This window comes from Seriola lalandi, unplaced genomic scaffold, assembly GCF_002814215.2.
Source record: "Seriola lalandi dorsalis isolate HSWRI2012SDOR001 ecotype SW California unplaced genomic scaffold, Sedor1 jcf7180002053950, whole genome shotgun sequence".
NCBI lineage: Eukaryota > Metazoa > Chordata > Actinopteri > Carangiformes > Carangidae > Seriola > Seriola lalandi.
The window spans coordinates 139,137-150,964 of NW_019524503.1; the positions used below are offsets into that span (position 1 = coordinate 139,137).

The 11,828-nt window shown below is 39.9% G+C and overlaps 1 protein-coding gene across 2 annotated transcripts in view; it reads left to right on the plus strand.

Moving 5' to 3' along the window:
• Positions 1-11,828, plus strand: part of LOC111652355 (glycerophosphodiester phosphodiesterase 2-like) — a 42,774-nt gene that overhangs the window by 21,678 nt on the left and 9,268 nt on the right. For both annotated transcript variants that reach the window (XM_087172996.1, XM_023402600.2), the window contains exons 4-14: positions 295-398; positions 624-717; positions 1,162-1,221; positions 1,352-1,450; positions 1,628-1,721; positions 4,127-4,272; positions 4,487-4,569; positions 5,810-5,960; positions 7,493-7,711; positions 8,024-8,181; positions 10,981-11,128. In XM_087172996.1, coding sequence (XP_087029122.1) covers positions 295-398; positions 624-717; positions 1,162-1,221; positions 1,352-1,450; positions 1,628-1,721; positions 4,127-4,272; positions 4,487-4,569; positions 5,810-5,960; positions 7,493-7,711; positions 8,024-8,181; positions 10,981-11,128 — 1,356 coding nt within the window. The remainder of the gene's footprint in view (positions 1-294; positions 399-623; positions 718-1,161; positions 1,222-1,351; positions 1,451-1,627; positions 1,722-4,126; positions 4,273-4,486; positions 4,570-5,809; positions 5,961-7,492; positions 7,712-8,023; positions 8,182-10,980; positions 11,129-11,828) is intronic.

The window sequence follows — 11,828 nt, forward strand, 5'->3', positions numbered from 1 at the left end:
TGTTAAGCTTAATGGAATAATTTAGCTTAATGATAATAAAATAAACACATACAGAGCACTAGTCAAGATACTTATTTTGCATTCGCTTTGAATGTAATACTATTTTTTCATTATGATATCAGTTTTTACAATGTGAGTGAAAAATACAATTTTTGAAAAACGTACATGAATTTCAGAATTATTTAATATTTTGTATGTTCCCCATTTTACTCTAATGCACTCAAGCTGGTGACCTATGTGGTAAGATGAAGCATAATATTTGTGTGTGTGTGTGTGTGTGTGTGTGTGTTACAGGTGGAGTGTGGGAGTTTTGGCCTCCTGATCCTCACCTTCTTCCTGAGTTTTCTATTCCTCTATTTCTGGAGTGAAGCTCAGAACGACTACAACGACTTTGACTGGTGGGTCACACACACACATTGAATACTGTTCGTACATGTTGCATGTTGGCAAACACACACTCATGTTAGTTGAAGTCTGTAGACTAAAGAAATGAAATAAAGGAATGAGTGAACTGATCATCCTAACAGTGAATGAATGTGACCAACCCATCAATCAAACGTGATTGACAGTATGAGGCACACTGTATGTGATGTCTGATGTCTGCTTTTCATTTGCGTCTTCAGGTTTAACTTTGGGACTCTTGGTTTCTGGTTTCCCTGGTCTCTTGTCCTGCTGGTTGTTGCCGCTTCTCTCTTCACATACATCGCCCTGCTGTTGGTAAGAACACTGAAAACAAATCACTAGTAAACTCAGAGATCTGATTATACTCTGTTTGCTTACCTCTGTAACCAAGCTGCAGTGTCATTTTAAGATTAGAGGTCACCAGTTCAAATCCCTGGATGTGCCATGAAAACCTATGTGTGCAGTTTAGCCTCTTGTCCCTCCCAGCACTTCGTGTGACATTTACAAGGTTGTTTGCTTAGTAACGAACTTTATGTAAGAATAATAGAAAAACAGACACAGATGAGACTAACACTGACAGCAGTGATGAGATATCCACACGTTTTATCATAAGATAAATTGTTCTTCAATGATGTTCAGTTCATAAAGAATGTTGTAGTCAATTGAAAATTAAGTTTCAAGTTTCAGAAGAGACAAGGAGAGTTTTACTTGAAGCAGCTTTATGCAACAAAATTTAATGAGTATCTAAACATTGTTCAGGTGCTGGCAGTGTGTCTGCTTTCTGAGGGTCAGAGGCTTTATCTTCACTGGAGCCACAAGGTACACACACACACACACACACACACACACACACACACACACACACACACACACACACACACACACAATCAATAAACACAAACACTGACTGAGTAAGTTGTGTTTTCTCGTCATCCTCTGTTTGTGGCAGACTGGCATCGTGGTGACGTTGGCCTTCTCCGTCACAGCCACCGCCATCCTGTCTGACCTCTGGAGCAAAGAATGGAAAACTCTTCTCCTCTCTCTGCAGGTTAGCCAACCTGACATGCCAGCCGATCACAGGAGAGGGTTACTGGGTTTTTTTATATTAGAAAAACATTGTATGAATAGTAAACTCAATGCTGTGGCTACTGTGTTTATACAAACTGTAACTAGGATATATGAGACTGTGCTGACATTTTCATCCTCTTCCTCTTTTTATCTTCAGGTGACAGCTCCGTTCCTCCATGTGGCTGCAGTCTCACTGATGGCAGTTCTCTCCTGGCCCATAGCGTTACACTTCTTCCGCATGAACAAGAAAGGTGAGCAAGCTTGTTAGTGTTTGTTTGTTAGCTGGAAATTAGGTGGGTCTTTGCTTGAAAGTCCACTTGCAGCAGGTCTAGATGTATCTTATCAAACATTTAATCTGCTTATCTGTGTTAGCACATACCGTTCAGAGAAAAACTCTGTGGGACATGAGAAATTCACCCCTCCCTCAAATGGTTTTGCTTAGGTGGCCTTACGTGCTGTAGATATATAGATTATTATGGAAACAAAACAGGAAAACATGTAAAAAGTGACGTAGACAGCTGATCCAGGATGAATAAGAGAAAAAAAAAATCCCATTTTATATGTTTAGAGTAATTATTAAAACAAGTATTAATATCTAAAATAATATCTAAAAGTGTTATTCATTGCTAGATTAGATTTACTCGTACTTGTGTCTTAATCCAGACCAGTGTATGTCTTAGCCACCAACTGTACATCAAAACACCTGAAAGAGAGAGAGCTCTCCTTCACTCCAGCAGTAACTAGAGGAGAGAAAGGCCTCGAGGACCTTATTGAAATGACATTGGGTGATTTCAGGCAGACAGTGGAGGGTTTCTGCTCTATAGGCCTCAGTTGTAGTAGTACTGAGCTGCTCTGCCCACCAGGAATACAGCTATTCTGAACTGAACCCCCCCCCCAACAGTGTGACGCACTTGTCTGGAATGGATTATACACTTGTAAACCTCCCTCTTTCTCCCTCACCACTTCCTCTGAGCAAAAAATCAATGTCTCATTTTCCTACTCCTTTTTGCAGTCTTCTCCACTGCAGCCCCTCTGATGCTTTCTGTTTCTGTTTTTTTTTGTTCTCTTGTTCGTTCTGACTTCTTCTCTTATCTGTTCTTTTTACTCGTCTTTTGGTCACTCCTTCTGTCTTGCAGTGTGTCTGGCTGCCTTTTCCTCTTCACTGAATGGCTTTGACCTCTGCATCTCTCTTCTTTCTTTGGTCTCCATGGGTACTGTCCCTGGTTGCCATGGTGATTCAGAGGCGAGTGATGCAGAGTCATGTCAGGAGGGTCTCTCCTGGAAGGAGATAACTTAAAGAGAGATTTGCCAAAGGATCTAATTAGCTTTTCTTTCTTTCTTTCTTTCTTTTTCTTTCTATCTTTCTTTCTTTCTTTCTTTCTTTCTTTCTTTCTTTCTTTCTTTGTATCTCATCAGCTCTGTAACAGGTGGTCAGTGGTTTTGGGCAGTTTTGTTAGCTAATCAGGTGCCAACATGGCAGCTGTACCTGTGTCTGTGCTGATGCATGCTGGGACCTCTCACTGAGAGGAAACAGTATGGAGCCTAACAAAGATCACCTGTTGACATTTTAAACCAAGCAGGTCTACTCTCTCTTTCTTTATGGTGACGTGCAGTAGGGCAGAGAAGGTAATCAATAAAACTATACAACATGTTGATTAAAGAGCGTTAGGTTTTCACACTGACATTGATTTATTTTATTCCAGTAAGTGCTGCAATAACCAGACATGAGCCCGTTTTAGTGGTGTAAGCAAATAACCATGTGAGCTATAAATTCACTTAATGGAAAAAAAACTTTCTTACCTCAGTTTCAAATGTAACTACTACTGCTTATACTCTTTATGACCAAAGACACACAAGAGATTTGCATGTAAGTTTTATTAGAAAACAAGCTTTTAAAAGCTAACCTGTATATGCTTTATGTTTCTAGTTCTATGTTTGAACAATTATAACGATAGATATCATTGTCAAGATACTTATCATGTCATTTTGGAGACCCTACTATGAAAGTCCCAGTTCAGTCTGTTTTCCCAGGCGGCTTTGAGCCTGACCAGATGGCTGTCATTCTAACTGTATCCCATATGGCTGGTACCACTATGTTGATCCTATCAGGAGAGATTTACCGTATATTATCCTGATTAAGTTCTGATTTCTACACTAGCAAACTTGTGTAACCCTTCATTGGGCCATATTTAGAGGCTTGAAGGTGAAACTATTGGTTTTTGGATTCGTTTGTATGCTGCAGGTGGACTTGTCTGTGTGTGTGTGTCTGTGTGCAGAGTTTTTGTCAACTGTGTGATGCACAGATTTTGTATGAAGCCTTGTGTAGGTAATTTCAGTAAAAATAAGTCGAGTTCAAAACAGTGAAAAACAAAATGATGAATGTGGAAAGTTCAGGATGTAGTTGAAAAATGTTGTGAAACTAATTGCGTTTCCAGCTCATATAACTAACTGTAAACTATTGCATAAAGTACATTTGTTTGCAATATATATAAAAAAAAATTATTAAAAAGTAAAAATCTCGGTTGAACTTGTAAAATGACACAGTAAGCTAGTATAAGCTTTATACTGTGACCCCGACTTTTACTGCATTTTCACACGATTGATTTTTAAGTCAGTGTACTGTGAAACCACCATCTTTGTGTTGTGTGCTCTTAAGTGCGTCAGGTGGCTGTCTTGGGTCTCTACCTGTCCATGCTGTTCTCTCTCTACCTGGTCCCTCTGGGAATGTACTCGCCCTGTATTAAAGAAGCAGGAACACTGGGACCAGCCCCAAGACTTATCGGACACAGAGGAGCTCCAATGGTAAGACTGAACTGAACCGTGACAGCTGGACCTGTCTCAACTCTGTTACACGTCTGTGTTTTACTTCTAATATCAACCATCTTTTCTGTTGGCTATGATAATGTTAGCTTCATTGATGAGATCTGGAGATATGGACAGTGTGTGTTTGTGGTTGTGTGTGTATGTGCATTGTCAGTCTGGGAATGCGTTTGTCTCATTGTGTGTGTGTTTGTAGCTTGCTCCAGAGAATACTGTGATGTCGTTTGAGAAGGCAGTGGAGACTGGAGGAGAAGGACTGGAGACTGACGTCACCATCAGGTATCAGTGATCTCACCTGTACTAAATAGTAATAAATGACAGTAAATAAATGTATGTTTTGGTGTTCTCCAAGTTTTATCACTGCATTGGTCAGTTTTCTGTTGGGTTTCCTGATGCATTGTGGAAACTTTAAAAAAACAAAGCAAAAGAAATTCAAAACAAACTCTGCAAACACACCCTGTGGAGCTTTTGACCAGAAGTAGGACCATGAAACAATGTTTTACTGAGCAGCTCCCTGTTTTATTCATTTTGGTGAGAAACACTGAATGTTTACATAACTAGAGGACTCCCCAGGATGCCTTTTTAAATTGTGTTTACACAGGCCTGAGAAGTGTAGATGGAAATTCCTGTCTTTGTGGATTATAGAACCCACTGACACTGGTTGGTCTCCTGTGTAAATGTCAAATGTACATCACTGAGCAGATGGTCCCACTTAAATGATGTAGTCATTTACTCATCTACTTTAATTATTTTAAGTCATGACTTTTGATAACAGCCTTTCTCTACTTAAGATCATGAAATATGTTTCTGTAAACTATAGAGCAATATGTATCCTAAAACAGCTGATAGCATCATAAGGTTTCACAAGTACAAGCAAACCAGCCTTGATTAGCAACTGCACGACTAATGGAACAAATTGTTCAAATGTACCTTCACAACTGTTTCAAGGTGACACAGTTATCTTTGAATGACATGATCAAATTACTAGCATCATGAGTTCTGCTGCTAAAATGATCAGAGCAGCGGTCGGCCAACAGTCTGTGCCTCGGTGCTAATTATACAGATCAGATGCTAGCATGCTACCCTCAGCGCTAAGGTGATTACTGCCATGCTAATCCAGTTAGCCGTTAGCCTTTCCATTAGCTGAAAATGGAGGGATTAGCAGCATGACATGAATGAGCGTTAGCAAGTTAGCTTAATCTCATGCTGCTGGCAGAGTCTTTTAGTTCCTTTTGTGTGTGAGAATGAGATGTTAGCGTGTGTGTGTGTGTATTTATGGGCATGTACATAACTGATATCACTCTTAATCAAGGCGACAGCCAACAGATGTGTTTTTACACACACATCTGTCTTATTCATGTGCGTGTATGTGCTCATCAATAAAATAGACGGCTTTATTAAAGCCAGACTTTAATGCTTCGGAGCATCAAATACATATTGGTGACTTTAATCATCCTCTTTGACTCCCTTCATTTACTCTTTTGCTCATGTTTGTGACCTACACTTTCCCTCGCTGTAGTTATGATGGCGTTCCTTTCCTGATGCACGACTCCACTCTGAGGAGAACCACAAATGTTGCTGAGGTTTTCCCAAATCGGACACACCTCGATGCCTCCATGTTCACCTGGTCCGAGCTGCAGCAGCTGAATGCTGGCGACTGGTTCTTATCGGTGAGACTAACAAAAACACACAAACACAACTTGTAGTTGTTTCAAGATAAGGCTTGGTTTGCTAAACAGAACACAAATATGCATTTTCACTTAACAATGAACTTCCCACTGGAGTGAGAATGACACACATTGCAGCCTAGAGACTTGAAAACCTGAAAACTGTGATGTTTGAAGATGTGTTTTTTCACTGAGATAATTCTGAAGTAAATAAAAAACATATCTTGTACATTATGTCTCTCAACACAAAATGCAGCATTGTTGCTAGGTGAAAACAAATATCCGGTTGCCATCTTTACAGTAACTGTGCAAACCTTGATGTTGACATTTACTGATGTTTGATTATTTTTTACATTTTATATTTTATTTCAAGTCAACAAGTGTTTTCAAGTCTGTCCATAGTGGTTCTGTCAGAGTTAATCAGCCTTAAGTGTTTCGTTAGTCCAGTTTAAGTTTCTGAAGACTCATGTAATGTGACTTGCTGCCAAATTCATCACGAGTGAAAACGAGTTCACAGCTTCTAGAAATCTAGAAATAAACCAGAGAGAATTACAGCCAAGAGTTACATCTGTCACAGATGATGAGCTCAAAAACAGTAAAATCTGAAAAATGTTAATGTCAGAGAAAATAATTATGTGAGAGGAATGAGAGAGAGAGGAATCGACTCATTATAGTAACTCAGTCAGCTGATTAGTGGCCACAGGGAAAGTGAGCTGTCTACAGACATCCAGCTGAACAAACAAGCTGAACAAACATTTGCTGTTACATTGTCACATCGCTGTGGGAGAATGAGATCCAGATCCATTTACTATAAGTCTTGTTTTACCAATGTTATTTTGTATGATGCATGTTGTATGTGACCACTCGCAAAAATTTAAAGGACTACTTCAGAACATAGAGCTCAATTCATCAGTGAGCATATTAGTTTCACTTTTCTTCTTGCTAATATCTGCATGTACTGTGACAAACAACAGACTGTGTTATGTTTTTATAAATATTGTCATGGTAGTGGTCCAAAATGATGTGAAAATGCATATTTTTAAAATGCACAATGTCCCTGATCAATTGCATTGAAATGATGCAATTTAATTTGAGAGTGAAGAGTGAAAGCAATCCCTTCAAGTAATCTGCACATGCACGTTTTGGGATGTGACCTTTGTATTCTTCTAGGGTCAAAGATTTACTGATTCTAGAGAGAAAAAAGGAATCCTTCAATTTATGTAAAAACATAACAAAGTCAATATTTATATAAGAATGGCTACATTTAAATAACATGGATGTTGTGAACTGTTATGATAATGAGTTGGAAATAGTTGTAACACCTACACAGAGAATGTCACATTCTTTTTGTGCATCATAAATGAGACTCATTCTAGGCTCTACTTCAGATTTTTCCTGGAAAATAGCTGAACTTTTTAAAGGTGATAGATCATTTTAACAGATTTTCACACATATTTGAGGTCCACCATCCACCGTTTTCTTTATTCATTCTTTCTTCTTTTATGCATCTTTTTTTCAACATCACTCTCTTACAGAGGGATCCATTTGGTACTGTGTCGTCCCTGTCTGAGGTGGACCGCTTGCAGGCCCAGAACCAGTCTGTTCCCTCACTGGCCCAGTTTCTGGAGGTAGCAGCCCGTGGCGGCAGACTAGTGCTGTTTGACCTGCGTAGGCCACCGTATGGACATCCTTACAGTCAATCATACATCAACACAACTCTGCAGGTGGTGCAGGCCCACATCAACTCCTCACAGGTAACTGTGCCGAAGTTTTCACTTCAACAGTAACTTGAAAAGTGACAGTGAATTGTATTATATGTTTATGGGTTTGTTTGTTGGACGACTTAGCTGATAATCAATGAGTAACTATTTGAATATATTATTTCAACAAACCTTTTCCTGGATCACTGTTCACCATGTTGGATCTCAGTGTTCAATAACCTCAAGAGCTTTCCCTTGTTGCAAGTGGTGACGAAATATTTTGTGTGTGTGTGTGTGCGTGTGCGTGTGTGTGTGTGTGTGCGTGTGCGTGTGCGTGCATGCATGTGTGTGTGTGTGTGTGTGTAGGTGCTGTGGCTTCCAGCTGAGGACAGGGAGTTGGTCCAGGCTGTGGACCCAGAGCTGCAGCAGACTTCAGGGGAAAAAGCTTCTATTCAGGAACTAACAGACGGCCACATCACCAGACTGAACCTGCACTATAGCACGATGTCTCAACAACAGATCAGGTACGCACACACACACACACACACACACACACACACACACATACACACACACATGCACAGACACACAAAATATGTCACACTCAGTCATGTCACTTATTTTTCCTTTACTCTCCAGGGGTAGAAAGCAGTGTCAATGTTATCTCTTGTTTCGCTTCTTTTTATATCACTTCTTTTCTCCTATTGAAGTTATTATTATTTATATTATTATTGAAGCTATCTTGCCCAAGGTTCAAGGTATCTTGCTCAGGGGGATCATAGGGACTGAAGGAGCTGGGGGTCGAACCACTGACCTTCTGATTAGTCGACCCACTCTACCTCCTGAGCCACAGCTGCTGCTCATAGACCATTTCCAAAAGTCTCAGTTTTAGGGGCTTGAATACTCTGGAGTAGTGGAAACCTGATGGAACCGTAGCAAAAGTGATGCGTTTTAAAACTAAAATGTATTAGTGTGGATGCAGCCTGAGGCTCCGTGTTGAACTTGTGTCATCGTTCTTCTTCCCCTTCTATCTTGTTTTATGGTGGTTGGCATTCTTCAGCTTATTGGTGCATTACCTCCACCTTTTGCTCCGGAGTGTGGATCAGACAATAGATTTACAATCTAATTCCTGAAGAAAAAAAAACTAAACTACATTTTAACTCGTGTCGTCCATATCACCAGCTTCACTTAGACTGAGCACAAACTAACGTTAGTTGGACAGGGTGGAGGCACGTGACTGAATATTTAACGGGACAGTTCATGAATGCAGCATTGGGGAAAGTAATAACTGAATTAACTGACATAAGCAAGATTAAGTTAAGGTTAATTACCCAGTCCTACTCCTAAATATAAACACACAGTACACCCAAGCACTCAGTTATACAGTCATAGCCATGTACCATGAAACACCCGTTTATGCCTACTGAGAGAAATTAGACATTTCACTGTGAGCATTTCAAACTGTGTGTGTGTGTGTGTGTGTAGTTATGTAACTCTAGGTACAGATGACTACCACGTCCTCAGTGACTCCATCTTGTAGAACAACCTCAGAGGGGAGGGAGAGCAGGGAGGTTAAAGGCAGGTGAGAGTGAAGTTCATGGCAGGAGTGAGGAGAGAGAAAGGAAAGAGACAGGAGAGAAATAGAGGAAAGGAAAACCTAGAGAAGAGAAAGTTATTCAGTAGAGGAGAGAATTGTTTGGAGAAGCAGTGGAGGAGGTAGAGACAGATGAGTGGAGTTTAAATGAGAGGAGGTGGTTTAGAAGAGAAGAGGATGATAAGTAGTACAAGAGAAATGGGTGGGAGGTACTCGTACATAAACAGAAATGGTGGGAGAACAATCTGGAAGGAAAGAGGCGAGAAAATGGTAGAGTGACTCACACAGACAGTTTTTAACACAACTCACAGTCCACTGAAAGTTTTCCCTCTTAACGTTGATTCATACTCAGTGTGATCTCACATCAGAACATGGGAATATCGGCTTTGATGACACTGTATTTGTCACTAGATAGAGATGCCTGGTTGGATGAATCACGCTGTTACACACAGACAAGAGTTGTCTCAAAGTTGTGCTCAGCATCGTGTTTAAAGTATGAAGTCAAACTTTACATGGTGATTCTTTTATATTGTAACTTGTTAAGTGATTTACTGATGATTAAAGAGGAAGACAACAAACTGCTGACAAACTCAACACCAGGGTTGAGCATCATTCAAGACATTTTCAGTATTAGTGAAAATACTTTCACTTAGTTCATCAAAAATAAATACAGAAAGCCTTACGTAAGTCATTAAGTAGTGAAATTTAAGTTACGTATGCCCTGACTCAGTTTGCTAGATCAGTACTGATGACAATACAGACCAGTATTTAATGTTCATAGAATAACCTAACAATATGAAATAGTGTTTCTTTTCAGTGTCATGCTAGAATTCAGTGATTCTACTATCAGTCATCAGCTGCTAACTCAGTCTTAGTGTCACAGTAGACCCAGGCCTCACATGACTCCTAACAGGTATATGGATTTGAAGTCTGGAAAAAGACAGTGTCAGTGTTGAATGGTAGTTGAAGTATTAGTATCATAGAGTAAAAGTTGTATTGGTGCATCCCAAATTTAATACTTTTACTTACTATTACTGACTATTAGACCAACAAACCGAGAGTTTGTTACATTGTTGGACTGTGAGACGGCTTTAAATGCATCATTAAGGTTACATTTGTATAGTGTGCTATACTGTACCTGTAAGATTTCTTTATGGAAGTGACCACAATGACTAAAAAGAGTCTAATGTACGGATACATAAGCAACATGTTCATATTCATGTAACTTTTCACAGCACTCGCAGTCTGTGAAAATGGATGTTAAATGACTTAAAAATTATGAAAAATGGATCACAACATTTCACAAACTATTTCAACAACTATTATTAACTGACCCTCAGTGTGACGTCACCACCAGAGGCAATAAGAAGATTATATAACTCCAGGTGGTATAATTTGACAAAGAATAATTTCCTCTCAGATATGATCTTCCTCTTAATGGAAAATTGATCCCCCCCCCCCTTTGTCTCCCTCTGTTCCCACTCATCTCTCTGTTTACCTTAGCAGATGATCATTAGACTTTCAAAGGATGCAGTCAAGGATATAGAGAAAGATACTTAGATGGATAGATGGAGGACTGTGTTTGTGTGTGTGTGTGTGTGTGTGTGTGTGTGTGTGTGTGTGTGTGTGTGTGTGTGTGTGTGTGTGTTGGGTGTGAGAGGTGAATTTAATACTGCCATTATGATAAATTACACCTCTTTCTTCCTCTCCTTCCTCTCTCTCCCTACAGTAAGTACCAGTCAGTGAACATCAGCACTAACCTGTATGTGATCAGCCAGCCGTGGCTCTACACTCTGGCCTGGTGCGCTGGAGCTCAGTCTGTAACCACCAACTCCATCCACGTCCTGTCCAACATCAACAAGCCGCTCTTCCTCATGGTAAACACAGTCAACTCTTCATCTCTATTATCAGAAAACCTGTAAAAAATCATGTGGCTGAGTCTCTCTGATGTTTCCTCCTCTAACCATCTTGATACTCTCTGCTCTTTCACCTGGTAACCTGGAGCCAGCAGGTGGTGGGCGGGGCACAAGGCCTCATTTAGATTACTTTTATTAAAATATTAATCATAGCAGAGGATTTTACAGATTTTAAAACATGTTTGAAGAGGAACTTTAACATCTGTTTATCACAATGATCAAACATGAAGAAGAGAAAATGTTTAACCAGATCTAATCAGACTGAACCTCATGCTAGACTGTGCAAATATTGGCATTGCTTATATACAACCATTAGTGTTTCCAAATCATATGTCTCATGCTTCATTAAATGAGTTAATCACGCACAGTGAGCATACATGGCTGTGTTCAGTTATGTTGTAAGTTTGCAGGAGACTCTGGTCATGACGTGAGGCTCAGCAAACACAGTAAAGGCAGGAGGCAGATTCCGTATCAGCCAGGAAATCTCTTCAGCAGGTGTCGAGTGTGTTTGAAGATTGAGCCTGGTTACATAAATGTTCTGTCTCACCACGTGCTCATCTGTCGAGATTCAAATTAGTCTGATCAAGGTTTTGCTACGTGTGTTCAAGTCACACGTAAGAGTCATGCTTTATGGTTGCTAAGTGGAAAAATGATATTCATG